At 55.3% G+C, this 17,130-nt stretch overlaps 1 protein-coding gene across 1 annotated transcript in view; it reads right to left on the reverse strand.

The window, feature by feature from the left end:
* Positions 1–11,803, reverse strand: part of FRMPD3 (FERM and PDZ domain containing 3) — a 45,539-nt gene extending 33,736 nt beyond the window's left edge. Inside the window, exon 1 of the mRNA XM_072981403.2 lies at positions 11,609–11,803. Within this exon, the coding sequence (XP_072837504.2) occupies positions 11,609–11,618 (10 nt within the window). The 5' untranslated portion in view covers positions 11,619–11,803. The remainder of the gene's footprint in view (positions 1–11,608) is intronic.
* Between the last annotated feature and the right edge of the window lie 5,327 nt (positions 11,804–17,130).

The raw sequence follows: 17,130 nt of genomic DNA on the forward strand, positions 1-17,130 counted from the left end.
ATAGCTCTTGTTTGGAGTTGATCTGCCATGCTACGTGGCAATGTACACTTGACTCCGCAAAAGAGGAGAACTTAGCATTCTCACTGCATAGGAAACACGGTCACTGGCAGTGTTCCTAGAGACGCTGAAGTAATTAGCTTGATCAGCCCATGCAAATCAACTCTGATTGGAATCATTCATTATTTAATCTGATATGCACCATATTTGCCCAGGAAGTTTTCACACAGATCAATCTTTTGGGTTTCAGATATTAAAAGATGGCTGAAAAGGCACTGTGTAGAGTCATATACATATGCAAATCATCCACATTTGCATAAACTAGCATGAGATTATGATGGGTTGTGGGCAATTGCTAAAGAGTTCATTTCTCAAAGGGTAACTGATCAGGGAAAGTTGAGCAGGGGCGGCAGAGGGGGGGGGAAGCTTGGAGCTGGGCCAGCGGCCTCTGAATCGGCTGAATTCCCCAAGGAGACTTCTCGGCACATGCACACATGAGCGCACGCACACCTCCCTCTTCCTCTTTTCAGCCCCACTCTGTTCCACTTAGCCTCCCTGTCAAATATGAAGAGTTCAAAGGGAACAGGAGTCCTGGCATCAGAGCTCTGCCTAGCAAGACAGCCTTAAAGGAGGAAGGCACTTCACCTCCGCTGGGATGCTTCCTGGAGGCAAGCCTACCCAGCTGATCTTGACTGATAACACCCACCCTCCAGACCAGCTGCCTGTGCAAAATGATACAAACAGTTGCTCCCAGAGCCCTGCCAGGGGAGGAGAGACAGCCAGGGCAGAGGTCCGGCTGCCCATCTGCTCTGGTCCCTGGTCCTTGTCTCCATCCGTCATCCTTACAGCTCTGCCTGGCTGAGGGACCACCTTGCCCAGCCAGGGCCATCCCCCTCCTTTTCCAGCCTTAGGCCTTGTTCCTCTAACTTATGCAGGAAGGCCATTTCCTTGGTGCAGGGCTTCCCACTTGTGGGTGCCAGCCTTTGAGCTGGAAGACGTGGAGCACTCAGGGGGAAGCCCCTCTCCATACGGGGGGGGGAGGGGGGCAGAGAGTCCTGCAGCAGCAGCAGCAGCAGGAGTGGTTAGGGCCGGAGAATTAACCTTTCCTGCTCCATTGTCTTTCCACCCTCGAGTGTGTCTCCAACAGCATGCTTGTTTCCTTTCCCTAACATGTGTCAGAAACCTGTAAAGGAACAGCAGGTGAGGAAAAGGTCAAGGGAGAGTGAGCATTTAACAACTGCATAGGGAACAATTTAAATAAAGCATGCATGCACATGCACACACACACACACACACACACACACACACAGAGCCACCTGACATATACGGTTTTTTAAATCTATTAGCGCGCATTCAACAAAACCACAAAGCTCAATAGCTATATCAAAGTAGCCATTTTTCCCATACAGGTGAAATACTGTGATTATTAACCACAAAATTTGTCTTCTGGTATTTAAAGGCCATTGATCGATTCTCCCTTCTGGGAAAGACCACCTGACACCATGGCACCCTCAGCTGCCTCTGCAAGATTGCCACCTCCATGCTGGCAGTTAAGGCATTGGCTCTCTATAGTAGCATCTGGGACTTTTCAACTTCTTTCCTGCCCATCCTGAGCCCTGAAATCCAATCCAAACAAGAGTTCCGAGGGCCTTAAACTCTTGCTTTTTGGAAAGACAATGCGGTTTCCTTGGCATTTGCCTTTCCCCCCCCAGCTCTTGAAAGCCTCTGCGTTTCAACTTGCGTTTTGCTCCTCTCTGCAGTTAGATGGCCTGTTGTCAGGGGGTCCCTCACCTCTCAGGTGAGAAAAGCTTGCCTAGGAGGAGCTGTGGCCGCAGCTAGCAGAGCAGCAGGAAGGAAAGGCCGCTGGGTCGCTCAGCACAGCCCCTGAAGCCCAGGCAACCGAGCAGCTGCTGCAGATTCTGGTGCTCCTTCCAGGAGGAAGGGTGGTAACCCCACCCCCAGGAGGCTGGAAGACGGAGGCGAAGAGACCCAGGCACCTCCCTCGGCACCTTCCCCAAAGGCTCGCCTCCTTTGGCAATCCCTGCAGTCCTCTCCTAGGTTCTGGTGGGGAGTCCTGGCGAGACCTCCCAGCGCCACCTCCTCTTGCCAGAAAAGGACCCCAAAGGAACTGGCCGCTTTCTAGCCAGAACTCCTCTCCAGATTTCCATCAACTTCTGGGGGGGGGGGAGAGACCTTTTCACTCCAGCTGGCAGCCCTCTGGCTGGTGGGGTGGAGTGGGCAGGAGGATGCACCCCTCACCCAGAACTGCGCTTTGCACACACGCACACACACACACACACACACAGAGAGAGACTGATTTAGAAATCTGTCTTGGGGGGGGCGCGTCCTGGACCTTGATGATCTCCCGGAGCTCTCACTCTGAAATCTACAGGAGGCAGCAGAAAAAAGGGCTCATGGATCTGTAAATGACTTTAAAATATTTACAATATCCTTGAGGCAACAGGAGTGGACTATAAAGGCAGTTTGTTTTTCTTAAAAACAAAAACAATGAGTGGCAGCTGGTGTGGGGGGAGGAAGAGCTACCCCCCCCGTGGGGATTCCTGCAGGAGGGGAGATTCCCACCACAGCTAGCCAAGAAAAACTTTTTAAATTGCGTATCAAAAATTGATGATTTTAAGAAAATATGGAGTGTATTCTTGGACTATGTATTTTGAAGAGGGAAGAGGTATACACCGAGGGAAGAAACAATGACGTTTTGGAGAGAAAATGGAATGAATGAAATTGAAAATATTATTAATGGTAGCCCTGAGGGCGATGGTGGCACTGGTGTATTATGTAATTGTATTTTATTGTGGTGTTAGGTTTATGTTGTTTAGGTTGGATGTTTGTTTAATAAATGTATTTAAAAAAAGAAAAAAGAAAAGAAATCTGTATTTTCAATATGTAGCAAGGCAGACAAAAACAGCATCCATTTACAAAGCTGCATCTTGTTTTAAGAGTTGGAGCCATTTCAGAAAACGATTCTCCAAAAGATAGCCTGGGAATAAGACAAGCCAAGAGGCCAACAGGAGCTTCCTTTCAATAGCCCAAGGTGAAGGAATCAGCCCCCCCCCCGCCCTGCCCCACTCCCAACTTCAACAAAAACATTACTTGCTCTGTATCTAAACCGGATTAAAAAACAACTGCAACAAAATCCAGGACTGTCATGAGACCAGAAAGACCAGAACTGAACTGTCTTGTTTGTTTTACACCTTCTGGCATCAGTCTGATAAACTGATCTATAAATAGGTGGTCACTAATTTTAACTGTTTGGCTTTTAATTCTATTATCTTTTATCTACATGTTTTATTAAATTTCTTTACTTTTATTTTTGTTTATTTACATGTTGTCTTTGTGTTGCTGTTGTTCACTTCTTTAATCAAAAGAAGGAATTGACAAACCAAGTATATGTATGAATGCACACAGGCAGGAGAAAAAAGTTCCTGCTTTGGCCTTTTCAAATTAATATTAGGAATAGATCAGGACTGAGTTTCACAGATGCCTGCTGAAGAGTTCTGTGAAATCTGAGGGCTTGCCTGTTCCTGAACTAGTCTAAGAGGTGCCAAGAAGAATTACTGCTTCCTGTTTCTTAGAAGAAACTTTCTCCCCACCACCACCACCCTTTTTTAAAAGAAAGACTGGCAATTGAGTTCCAAACCAAGGAGGCCAAGCTGCCCCCACTGACTTCCCTCGCATCTCAAAGAAAGGGTGCTGTGCTGGACAGCTGCAGCTGCAGAGCCGAACCAAAACAGCTGAAAGAGACCCAAACGCCATGCCTGCTTGATGGCACTCAAAGAACGGCACGGGGAGCGGGAGGCACAGAATGAAAGCCTCGGCAAAGCACCGCCCGTGCGATTTGCACTCCAACCCACACTGGCATAAAGCAAGGCGAGGTCTAGAAGGCTCCGTGGCAAAGCAAGAACACAAACTTCCTCTAATTTGTCTTGCTGCTCCTTCATCTTCCCAAACTCAAGGGTCTCAAAAGCCTTCAGAAGCACAGCAATCCTGGTGGGTCATTATGGGATGCCAGAGGAGAATGCTGGCTTTGGAAGGTCTGGGTTCAGACATGGCTTCTCAGCCTGGCCCTTTCTGAGCCCAGCCTCTCCCTGTTCCCTGGCAAGCACCTGAAACCTCACCCCTCAGCAGCTCCCCTACCTCACAGGCAAGTATGGACTGAAAAGCCAGCAATTTATGAGGACGGCAGGCTCTGCTAGCTGGGGGTTGTTGTTACCAGAGGGCTCTGCCACCCAAACCCTGGACCTGGGGTTGCTCTCCTTGTGGTGGGACTCTAGACTGTCTCACAAGCCCCTCTCCCCAGAACTTCAGCATCACCAGAAGCAGAAATGTTCTGGGGGAGCCCCAGAAAACAGAGCTTTCAGCAAAACAGAGAGGAGGACCCTCAGCCTGGCAGACGGGAAGCCCCCAATTAGCCAGTCCCTCCTTTTATTAATGCAGAAGCAGTGCCCACTTGGTGCCAGACACGTGTGGCAAATGAGACCCCGGCTCCTCTGATCAGTCTCGACAGGCTGCATCCAGCACAGCCTGGCTTTGTGGTCCTGTTTCCCAGTCACACAACCAGACACAGCCTGGGCAGGAAACAGAGCACGGCCGGGTCCCTGTAAGCAACACTTTCCCTGATGAGGAGGCAGGCAAAGAAAAAGGGGGGGAAAACAAGCTGAGGTGGCATTGACAGGCTTGGGAATGGGTCAGCCTTCAGCCAGTCCCCAATTTTTCAGTTCCACACAAAACAAACACAGAAAGAAAGAGAAATCACATATATAATTGTCTGCCTACTGGGGCAGATAACCTATGAGCGATAACCTTGGGAAGATTCTGCCAAATAGAACTACAGTAGCTGGTGTGGCAGGTGCCACCAGACTCTAAATTCTTCATTCTCTGGGCAACTAGCATGGCTGGCCCTCTGGAAACCTCTGCCCAGGCCGGCCAGAAGAGCCTGATGCACCGGACAGATCCAGAAGCTGGGGCTCTCTGACCCTCAGCACCAACACTCAGGTAGCAGGAAAGGCCTGGCTTTCGAACGAGGGCATTTGACTGCCCGGCAAACAGCACCTTCATCTGCAGGAGGGCTTTCTGACCGGGGAGGGCAGGACTGACAAGCCTGCTGGAGCTGGTAGAAGACATTTTTCAGCCAGTCATCCTTCCCAAGCAGCTGACAAGGCCCCTTTGCAGGAGACATAGCCCCCGGGGTGTGTGTGTGTGAAATGGGGATGTATTCCCCCTTCTTGACACCGTGAAAGACCCCTAATCCAGACCAAATGGCAGGATTTCTTCCTGCTTCCTTCCCATCTGCTGTTCTGGGTTCCCCTTTTTCCATCAATTCACTTTGTTTTCTATGCATTTAATAGACTATTGTTTTAGATCATCAGCCAACAGGGTTGCCTGGAAACTAACCATTCACTGTGACGAATTCTTGAACTGTTTGACTGCCAGCAGCAGCGGCTGCATGAAAGTCACCCCCTTCTCTATGTACGGAAATGGCAAAAGGCTGGCAAACAGTAGAGATTGTCATTCCAGACATTTCAGTCCCAGGGGTGGCAAGCTCATCAAGCACAGCCACGTCCACTTCTACCTGTTCTACCTTGCTGACAGCTAACTATACCTTTTCCTTCACGAATCCACCTTGAAGGGGTCAGGATGCTCCACCACACCTGAGGAGAGCAGGCCAGCTCTGGCTGGGGAGGGGGGTAGGCCAGCTGTGTATCAGTTAGTCTGTGTCCTGCATTGCCTCATCATCACCCACTCCCCAAATCCATCTGCTGAGGCTGCTTCGCTCAACCCAAGGTAGGGACCCCTTAGCATCTCCTTTCTTGGGAACTGGAATGTATATTAAATGTTTCCAGTCTATGAGCCATTGTTTTTTCCCCCTATTTGTTGGCATATTCTTGCTAGGGTTTTGACAGATGCGGTCCCTGTGGCTTGAAATAGTTCTGTTGGTATCTCATCTACACCATGTTATTTATTTCTTCTTACTTCTTTCATAGTAGCTTTCACTTCACTTTATAAAATTACAGGTTCTTCATCAAAGGATTCCTCTTCCAAGAAATCTGCCATCCTTTAATGTCTTCTGTATGGGTCTTCAGTATACCATTTCTACTTTCTCTTTATTTTCTCCTTATCCAATAATATGCTACTCTGTTGGTCTTTCAGCATTCCTAATCGAGGCTTAAATTTTCCTTTGATCTCTTATATTTTCAGAAAGAGATATTCTTCCACTTTTATTGTTCAATGGTCCTTTACAATTTTAAGTGTTTGTTCCATCATCCATATACGTTTTCTTTTCTTTTTACTACAGGAATTATATTGCTGCATTCTTTCCTAATAAGAGCTCTGGTTTCAATCCACAGTTCTTCTGGTTCATGGTTGGTTGAGTTTAGTAAGGCAAACCTGTTATTTAAACCCATCAGCAATGTGTTTTAAATAAATTTTGGCACTACAATACTTCTAGTGCTCTTCTTCAGCTTTACTGTAATGTTTCATATTGACTGCTCATGATCAGTACCACAATCTGCTCCTGGTCAGGTTTTGCAGAGAGAATACAGCTTCTCCATCTCCTGCTTCTAATTACACAGCCTGTTTGATTCTACATTGACCAATGGATGATGTCCACATGTATAGCTGTTTGTTTGGTTGCTTGAAGCATGTGTTTACAGGATAACAATTTAGAAATAAAAGGATGGTTGTTTAAATTTATGGCACATCATAACATGTTTCTGCAATTTGATAGATCTGGAGAGGAGACCACCCTCACCTACCCCCAGTAGCAATGATACTAAAACAGTTATTGTTCTGAGAAGACTCTCCAAAAGGTGTCACTCCCTAGCTGAAGTCTTTGTTTTGTTTGCCTCCGTTAAATTATTTGCACCTACTTTCTAAGCCCCAGTGAATAGCCACTACAATCAAGAATCCTTGAAATAAAATAAAATAATAAAATAAAATTCTCTTGCTGAAGCCCCTCTGAAAGGCATCAAAACATCCCATCTGAAGTTCATACTTCACAGCAATATCCGTTTCCCGGATGAGCGGGCATGGATGGGGGCAGGCGCAACTCAAAGCCCTGTGTAGAGTTTCTTGCTCTCTCTTCACAAGCCTTCCATTTAACCGGCTCTGTGCAATTCCAGGTATGTTAGACAACTTTGTAAATAAAGAGAAAAGAACCGAGGAAAGCCCCGCAGGAGAGGAAAAGCCGTGGGGAGGCATCCTTCTATATCCCTATCATGGAAAGCACTTGGTCGACCTTGAGAAAAATTAATGGTAATAACAGTTTTTCTGAAAACTCAAGCCCATCCGACCCCCCCACACACACACACACATACACACCAAGCCCCCTCAACCCCTGGAAGTCAAAAGCCGCCACCCAGCCTACAAACACAAGGTGCAACCCTGTTCCCCTCCAGCCCTGCCTTGTCCACAATGCTGGGCTATCTCAGCTCCATGTGCCACCTTGGCTCACCACCTCATGAAGCCACCTTTCTGACCAGCGGGCCTGAGCAGGCACTTCCTCAGAGGGCAGACCCTCCGGTCCATCCACAAGGACCATAAAACCTGAAGAACAGAGAACAAATCTGGGCTCAGGCCCTCCCCGGCAGATTCCAACCCGTGCCTCTCTGTGGCGCATGTTTTGGGGCTGCTCAAAGGCCAGGCCTGGCATTCTGTTGAGATCTGAACTGGCGGCCCAGCCCAGAACGGTCCCAGGTGTGGCTGGCAGGGAAGGGGTCAAGGTTGCACTCCGTGGCCCATGGCCAGAGAGCACTCATGCCAGACTTAATGGCTCAAGGAGCTCTCCCACCACAGCCTGGCAAGCAGGTGGCTTCTGAAGAAGGACGCAACTTCTCCCCCACAAACGTCCACAGAAGCAAAGGGGACTCACGGGGCAGGGGTGGGGTGAGGTGGGGCCTCCTGGTGGCTCCAGGCCCTTTCCCCCTTGGAATCCTGCATCCTCTCTCTGGCGGAAAGAACCAGCAGGAGAAGTGACTTCAGAGCAGAGCACATGGATCTCTAAGCAACCAGAAGACAGACGGAGCCCTTTGCAGGCACTGCAGATGGTCGTGTGCTGAATTCCGGTCCACGAACTATTTTTTAAAAGGCGTCTCTCACTTGCAGGGCCTTTGTGCCCGCCACTCGCCAGGGCCAGCACGGAGGGGCTGCTCTTGTAGGCGGAGGGTCTCCTAGAAGGTGCCAGTGTCTGTCCCTCTCCTTGGCCAAAAAAAGGGGGGGGCAGGGAGACGCCATGTCTCCCAACTCTTCCTACAGCTGGAAGCACAAGGGGTGAGGCCAAGCTTTACAGGCAGCAAGCCCCAAGGTTCAATTCCCAGCAGCCCTAATCATCTTCACCACCATTCTTGCTGGCCGGCAGAAGAAGGCAGAGACAGGGGGCCCGTGGCCCCGCTCAGGAGGCAGCTCCTGCTGTCCCCACCAGCCCCCCGAGCCTTTTTGTCCTGCCCCTTTCCCCGAGAAGGCGGCTTGGGCAGGAGAGAGAGGCCCTTCTGGTCAGCTCGGGTTCCTTCTCCACTGCCCCAGGCACTCTCGTTCAGGAGCGGGTACAAGGGAGCTGCTGCCATGCGTCTTGAGGAGGCCAACCAGGAGGGTGGAGCAAGCCCTCGGAAGAATGGCTGAAGGGCTGGGAACCTTCTGAGCCTGGAGAAGGGGACCAGGGGAGGGGAGGGTCGTCTGGCAAGGTCTGCAGGGCGGTCACACATGGCTTTCATGCCCCAGAGCAAGAGAGTCATGTGACCAGAAGGGCAACCTTTCCCACCACAAGCCCTGTTTGACCCTGCTGCAAGAGTCCCTCCTAAATGGGAAGCCTTTCCTTCCTCGGTGGGCTTTAAATGGAGGCAGGGGGACCACATCCCTTGAGGATGCTTCTGCTGGATGGGACGGCCCAGCAACAGTGCCGTTGTGGGGCTCTAGCCTCGCCCCACCTTCTCATCCCACGCGTCGTCGCACGTTCCTTGAGAGGGAACGAGTCATCACTGAAGACTCCCTCTCCTCCGTGTGAAGTGTCGGGGCCAGGAGGGAGACCATCTGACTGAGGGCCTCCTTTGCAACCTGATTTAGGAGATTTGCTCCATTCCTGCTACATTTCAACATCTCTGCCGTGGTTTCAGTTCACACGTTCCCTTCAGATGTTTTATCATTTTCCCTCATGTTGTGCAAATAGCACCAAAGTGTTAGTGCTCTCCCTTGAAATGCATTGTTTGTGACAGACTGTTGTCAAAATGCACATGCTGTGTCTTGCGTCTTGCCACTGCTCCTGTTTTGTTCAGCATGAGACACATTTGGCTGATGGGAAGGTGGCTTGGAATTCAAGCCTTACATAACCCAGCCTTCATCTTGTGCAGCCTCGCCTCTTTCTCTGATGATCCCTAATTGCCCACAACCCCCTGCAGGCCCATAACCAAAGCTAGCCTGGAGCCCCTCCCTCCTTCCCCTGCCCTGGCTTTCCTGGCCAGTCCCCAGCCCTTCAAACCACCTGCTGCCCTGTAGATGTGCTGATAAGAAGCTGCCTTCTCCTGAGTCAGGCCCATCTCACCCAACATTGCCAACTCTAACTGGCAGCAACAATGGCTCCCTGAGGTTTCCTCCTCCTATCTGGGAAAGATCCCTGGGATCCCTTCGTTGGTCTCCCATCCAAGGAGTAACCAGGCACAACCCTGCTTAGCTTCCAGATCAAAAGGGACAGGTGCATTCAGACCATTTCAGGGGAAAGGCAGGGCAGATAACGTGGGTGTGCTCTTCGATGCCCTTGCTGCCCTCCCAGGACCCGCACCAGCATCTTCCCTTTTCTGTCTGGGATACGGCTGGAGAAGGGCATCCTCGTGTGGAGGAAGGATGGGTTGGGCAGAATTTGACTGAAAGCACATGTTGTTGTTATGGCCGTCACCAAGGGCCGTGCTGTTGCTTACAGGGAGGACAGGAGCTCTTAGCAAAAGGTAGCTGTCCGTGTCACTCTTGGTGCCAAGGGAGAATCAGGCGCAGCAAAAGCCCTGCGCTTCCACCATGTTCTTGGAGGAACCTGCTGGTCCTGGCATGAAGCCGGGCCTGGAGAGTCCTAGGGCTTGGCAGAGAAGGCATTCCAGGATTTTTTTAAAAAGGTGGCATTTCCACCCCCACCCCACCCCACCCCACCCCACCCCACCCATCATCTCTGTCTTTTCCCTGGACTATCCTGAGGCTCCGGAGAGGCTCCGGGCTTCATCACTGATGGAAAAAGCGGTCTCTTGGCCTCCACCCAGAAACTGAAGAGCTTGGATGCCCCTGGGCTGCCTGTGAAGGTTCTCTCTGTTCCAGATCTGGTTGAAGCTGCTGCAGGAAGCTGCCTGCCAGCCCTTGCAAACAGGGTGACCGACAAGGACCCAAGGCAAGAGTCGCCTCCTCTCCTCCGCCCTCTCCAGGGTCCCACTAAAGGTGGGCTGGACCTGGTGACCCCATGGACAGCTACCATTCCTTGCTGCCCTCTGGAAGAGGAGGGCCTACGCTCGCTCCCCACCTCCCCCCAAACAAGCCATGCAATTGCATAAGGGACAAAAATCCAACAAGAGGCTGAGTGCTGTACACAAGACACACACACACACAAACGAACCAAAAAGAAGGCCTCCCTACCTATAGCCTGAGCTCTGTCCCCCGCCCCCCCCCCAATTTGAGTGCTGTGAGAGCAGCCTGGAGAAGGGATGGGAGTGGAAGACAGGTTGCCATTTCTACCCAGCTGAAAGCCACGTTCTTGCTAGTGAGGCCAGCACTGACCTACCTCATCTCCAGCACACAGCCAAACAGCGGGCACCACACATGCTCAGCTGCTGGAACAGGCTCAGCCCCTTCCCTTCGTGTAAGCAGAATGTGTTCTCTTTGCAAACGTGCCCAGAAGGTGCCTCAAGGAAAGCCATTTGCAATCTGAAGGGACCACAGAAGTCCAGATCCAGTGGTATAGTCATCAAGGTGAGCACCTTTCCATCATGCAAGGACCAAACTGACTTTCACCTCTCTTTTGTAAAGACCAAACGTGTTAAATGTGGAATCTTTCCATGTTCACATAACATTTCACTTTCTTGCATTTTTTTAATGCAGAAACAGTTTATCCATTATTTTCCTTCATGCTTTTTTCAAAGAGAGAAAAAACCCTTGCATCAACTTCAACAACAAAAACAAAAATAAGAAGCCAAGGACATGCCAGCAGGGAGCTAAGCAAGAACCAGAACTGGCCAGATCACCCTGGAAAATGTACAAGCAGAGGAAGGTCCCGTTTTTCATACTGACAGTATCTGGGATCTGTTTATGGCCTACAGTAAATTCTCGGCTGCTGTCCTTCTCTCCCCAACCCCACCACTCCTGCGCCTCTTTCACTGGCCTCTTTCACCAGAACGCCTCCCTGTCAGAACAACTGATTCCTAGAAAAACAAGGCAGAACAAACAGAGACCAAATACCTTTCCTGCCCTCACCTTCATCCCCACCCCTGCCTCCTCCCTGCCAGACTGCACCCCACAGTAACCTGCATATCAAATCCAAACATTTCAAAAGGGGGAGGGTTAGGATTGGTAGGTGCTCCTTTAAACAAGGCAAAAGGAGAAATGCCCCATTCTCTGTTAAGTGACTTACCCAAGATCATAGAGGAAGTAAGTGGCAGAACTGAGGACAGCTCTGCCTGGCCTCCTGGTCTGTGCTCTAACCATTGAGCCGTTTCCTTCCCAGCCAAATCCAATTCACCAACCAGAGGGCAGAAAGGTCAGCTTGTTGCAAGACTTTGAAGAATGAGAATCAAAGAAGCCCAGCCAGGGAGAAATGGGCGTCTGCTTCTTGAAGGCTCTCCGGGCAGGCTGAGCTGGAGCACAAACAGGGAGGCTGGTACATGTTCTCCCTCTCCCCTCCCCACCATCTGCCGGTCTGTCTGTCGCTCTTCCTGTTCTGACAGCTCCTCTATGGCTCCTCTAAGGGAAGATGGGCCAGGTGGCGCCCCCCCCCCCCCACGGCCTGGCCTGCCCTGCAGGTCAAACTGCTCCGCTGAGTCTGCCTGAGAAGGAGGGCTGGTCTCCACAGGGGTTCCCGCTCACAAATAACAGTAGGTGAGGGGCAGGGCAAGGCAGGCAGTGGGTCGGGGAGGGGTGCACCCGGCCCGCTTCCCTCTAGGCAGGCAGATGTGCATGAGGGCCTGGCAGAAAGCAAGCAGGGTCCCTGTTCTGCTGAGAGAAACGCGCCCTCTTGGAGGACCTGGGGGCAAAGCCAGCTAGCCGGCCAGAGGGGCAGACAGGCTCGCCCTCTGGTTTAGGCGTCCTCCCATTGGGGATGGCAGGAAGAACCTCTTCACCAGAGGCGGAAGAAACCTCTGGCTTTGCTCCCTCACCTGAAGGCTCTGCTGCTCAGGTGAGACTCCTGGACCCCAAAGAAGGCCATCTGAGCCGAGGCCAGGCCAGGGGACCCACTGGCCCCGCATGGCTTGTTTGGACTGATCCCCAGGACGCTCCTGGTGCCCTTGCCCTGGAAAGGCTGGGGAGGGACCAAGCTGGAGAGGGTGAGCAGGCAGAGCAGGGCTTCCTTCAGCGCTGCAAGGAGTTCTCCTCCCCCCCACACACACACACATACACACTCAGTCCTCTCTGAGGGAAGAAGCACCTGCCCCCCCCCCCGGATCCAGAGAGACTCTGCCTAAGCTTTGGAACAAGGCCCTGACAAGGCAGCCCCCGCAGCCCCCGACCTGCCACGGGCACCGAGGCTGACTCTCCAGGGCAAGAAGCCGTGCAGGGCCTGGCTGGAGGACGCCACCCTGGACCCAGGATGAGGGCAGGAAAGGAAGGCGTGGGCAGCTCTGGGAGAGGGGGGGCTGGGCGCAGAATCCTCCTCCGCTGCTGGAGGAGCCCAGGCGGAGCCCTGGCCCCTCCTCGCCTCCTTCTGCTGGGATTCTAAGGGCCACCCTTGACCTGCAGTTGGAAACCGGACCTCCACACATCTGCTCCTTGCACTCACCGGGAGTGGATTGGGACCCTCTTCTCTCTCCGGAATAAGTGGAAATTGGCAACGGGGCGGAGGGAGGAGGAGAAGAGAGAGCTCTCTGGGGCCCTGAGCCAGCAGGCCAGCCTTCCGGCAGAGGAGGCAACAGAACCAAGCCCGGGACACGGAGGAGGGGAGGCTGGGGCAGGAGAGCTGCGGTGAGGGGGGGGGCGAGGGGCACCCGGCCTCCTCAAGGCCCGGGGACGGGGGTGAGTGACAGCGCCCCCTTTCCCCTCGCTGGCACCATTGGGGGAGCCGCCCGGGGCTGCAGCCTTCGGCGGCCCCTGTGGAAATAGAGCCGAACAAGGGCGAGGGCACCGGCCGTAGCCCACCTCAGCGGGTCCGCCGCTGCCGCCTCGCGCCGCAGAGCAGGACAGAGGGAGCCAACCTGTCGGGGAGCAGCTCCTGCGCAGCCCAGCGCTCGCCCTGTCGCAGCAGCAGCAGCAGCAGCAGCAGCAGCAGCTGCAGCAGACTTCCGAACGGGCCAAATTCCGCCGGCAGCGCGCGAACCCCCCGTCCCGCGGCTCCGCCTTCCGGGGCAGCCGGGGCCGGTCAGCGGGCTGGGTAGCCCCGCGGGCCTCTCGCCTGCCAAGGGTTCCTCCAGGGGCAGAGCCGCTGCCTCCCCGGGATGAGCCGCCCAGAGCGCAGCTGTTCCCGGGCTTGCCGCCCGAGCCACCTTCCCTTCCACGGCGCGGCCCTCGGAGAGTCCTGAGAAAGGCGGCGATCACGTCCGCCTCGATTATGGCGGCGGACGGTCCATGGCGAGGAAGGCCGGCCGCGCTCACCGCCGCGGCTGTCTGTGGCTCCGGGCAGCCGAGGCCGGGTGGCCCGGGAACGCCCCGCTGGGCGCACGGAGACGCTCCTCCGAAGGACAGCCGCGCACCTGGGCGGGCGGCTCGGCTCTTGGCCCCCGGACTGGCAAGGCACGCCGAGAGGGTGTGCCGGATGCGGACGGCCGGGAGAGCCCGGCGTTGGGCTGGGCTGGGCTGCTGACCTCCCCGCCCAGACGGCCGGCAGCCTCTCACGGGACGACGGGCGGCGGCTGGGCAGGGGATTGGGGGACGCGGCGCTTCGGCCCGGCGGAAGGACGCGCTCCCCCGGCCGCGCTTACCGGGGCTGCTCTCGCGGAGCGCTCCCGGCACAGTCCGGCGCCCCTTGTCCCCGGGCGGGGAAGGCGTGCCGAGGGGGAGGCGCTCCTGCCTTCAGCTGGGCTTCCTCGGAGGCCGCATGCCTGGCCAGGCTGGCGAGAGGGGGCTCGCCGGCTGATCCGTCGGCACTGCGGAGCAGGAGGGCGGGCGAGGCTTCCCGAAAGGCAGCCGGACCCAGAGCGGGGGAAAGCGCGCGGGTGAACGCGTGGGCGTACGTGGGAAAGGAGCGAGCGAGCACGCGCCGCAACAATAACGCTGCCCCCCCCCTTTATTTTAACCCCTCGGGCGCTAAACTTCGGCAGAGACGCTTCATCTCCCCTTCCGGTGGAGAGCGTCCTCCAGCTGCTGCTGCTGCCGCCGCCGCCACGGCGTGAAAGGCCGGTCCGAGGCAGCTCGGTGAGAAAAGAGCCAACGCCGCCGAAGCGGGGTCTCCTTCGGCGCCCTTTGCGCCCCAAACTCCGCTTCCTTTGCGCGAGCGGTGGGCCACCGCGCAAGGGCCGGACTCGCCTTCGGAGAGAGGGAGGGAGGGAGCGCGCGAGCCCGCCCTTCTTCCCTCCCCGCAAGCCCCCGAAGCGAAGCCATTCCCCAACTGCGTCCCGCAGCCGTTCCTTTGACACGGGGCGTGGGGGTTCGCCCCTCCTGAGAAGTGCCCTCCACAGCATCCGCGTTCTTCCTCCAGGCTTCACAGGAGCCCCCTCGAGCACGTGCAGAGCGCCTCCTCTTTCGCTTTCTCTGCAGCCGTCCGTCCGTCCGCTGGCCCTTGAAGAAAACGCGATCCTTCTCGTGGACATGTGGGGCTTTTCTCCATAAATTGTTAGGAAAGCCGGTTAAGCAACAGCTGTTTAAACAGCGGCAGGCGTTGTTTGCTGGGGCCGACCTGAAAGGGGGGGGGGACCTAAGGAGAAGAGAGGGAAAGAGGGAGCCAGCAAGGGCTTATGACTCGCCCGCCCGCTTTCTTCCCTCCCCCCCCCCCCGAAGCCGGGCGGTCTAGGTGGCCCGTGGGACGAACGCGTCCGGCACAGTCCGGGAAGCCAGCCTGAGCCTGCCACCGCCGCTCCCGCCCCCATGCATCTACAGTATCTGCCTGCAGCTCTCAGCCGCTTCCCTGGAAAACGGGGTTGCGCTCTCCCCAGCCGGCCAAGGCGCGACTGAGCCTCTGCCCCGAGGGGAGTCCACCCTGTCCACCACCATCAGACGTCGAGCCATCTTTCCGCTCTCCGGCCAGGCGGGGCCTGGACCTGCCCCGGGGCTTAGCCGGCTGGTGCTCCGGGGCAAGGGCGGGCTCTGGAGGGAGACCCTTCCTTTACCCCTCCCCCCAGGCCTGCCGAAGGAGCGTCGAGCCCAGGGAAAACCTCGACGGCACCGGAACCGTGAGGTCGGAGGAGCTGGAGAAACCAGGGCCCTTCGCGGACCTTCCTTCCCGTTGGCCTCTTAGTCCTTGAAAGGGGCTGCAGCTGCTGGCTGGCTGGCCGCCGCCTCCCCCCCACCAGTCCCCCGGTGTCCCCGGGATGGCCAGTGCCCTTCTGGGCCCCGTGGGCCGGGAGGGCTGTCTCTAGCGGCCCCGCCACCATCGGCGCAGCTGGTCAACCCGACCCGCAGCTCCCCAGCCAGCTCCGCCCTCTTCTCCCGGCTGCTGGGTGGCCTCGGCGGTGACCGCTTTTGTTGCCTGGGAGGGAGAGGGACCTTTTGGCCGGTTGGGCGGCGGACGGGAGGCGGGGGGGGGCCTTTCACGGGACTCCGGAGAGGCTGCGGCAGCCCTACGGGAACCTCCGTCGTGGCTTGCGGGCAACGCCTTGACGAGCCCTCTGGACTCGCCAGGGGAGGGGAGGCGGGGAGGGAAGGGAAGGGAAGGAGAAGGGGAAGGGACGAGGTGGCGGAGTGCAGAGAAGGCGGCCTTGAAACGTCCCTCGTTGCCACTGGACTGGGGGAAGAAAGGCGGAGAGGGCGGCCGGGTCCGGGGGTGGGCGTTGCTTCTCCTTGGGGACTGTTCCTGCCCCCAGCGTGGCGCCCCTTGCCCCCTCAACGAAGGAGCCGACCGGAGCAGCAGGAGCGGCGGGATTCATGGCGGGAGGCAGCCGTCGCAGGTCCTCCCCTCCCGGAGAGAGTGCAGAGGCTCCTTTGGGGGCCAGGCCGAGCGGGGGGGGGGGGGGGAGGGGGAGGCAGCCGCCCCTTGCCTGCTTTCCTTCGCCAAGGCGACCTCCCCCACTCCGCGTGTGCGGGATGTGCTTGTGTCTTTCCGAGGGGAGTGGTGTGCCCGAAACCGGGGCCTCCAGCATCACCCCCCCAACTCCAAAGAGAGATGCAGCAGGCACCACATCCCCGCCAGACCAGGAAGAGGCCCCAATAGCACTGCACAGCCCGGTGGGTCCACACTGAACCCTCCTCCTGCCTTGCACCTCATTCCAGGCGGTGGACAAATCCTGCAAAGCACCCAACCCAGCACAGCAACTCTGCCTCCACCCCCACGTTCAATCTGCTGTCAAAACTGTAAGGGATTCTCTGAGCACCTGGGGTTTTCCTTCTGTGATGACGTGGGTATTGTGTGCGTGCTCCTTTTGTTTTATAAAATTTTAATTAAATTACACAAGATAACCCTACTACAATACAGGAAAAAAACCCACAATAGAATAGAATTACATATCACATACTGCCACCATCACCTTTAGGGCTAGTACTATTAAACTTCATTCAATCCATTTTCTCTCCAAAAGTTTATTGTTTCTTTCCTCGGTGTATACTCCTTCCCTCTCCGAAATACATATTCCATGCGTGTGTTCACTTTGTGACAACAAATGTATTCTTGGTGATTTGGAGCTCAGATTAAACCCCCCAGGGTGTTCCTGGACTGGGTTAAGGTTAGGCCTGGTCTTACTGAGCCGTTGGCAGCCAAGCACAGGAAAAACCCGCCAATCTCCCTTTCCTTCCTCGCCTCTCAGGGGCTCCTGGGGCTGGGCTGAGCCAGGTGGCAGGAAATGGAGCGCCAGAGAT

This window comes from Pogona vitticeps, chromosome 11, assembly GCF_051106095.1.
Source record: "Pogona vitticeps strain Pit_001003342236 chromosome 11, PviZW2.1, whole genome shotgun sequence".
NCBI classification, from domain to species: Eukaryota; Metazoa; Chordata; class Lepidosauria; order Squamata; family Agamidae; genus Pogona; species Pogona vitticeps.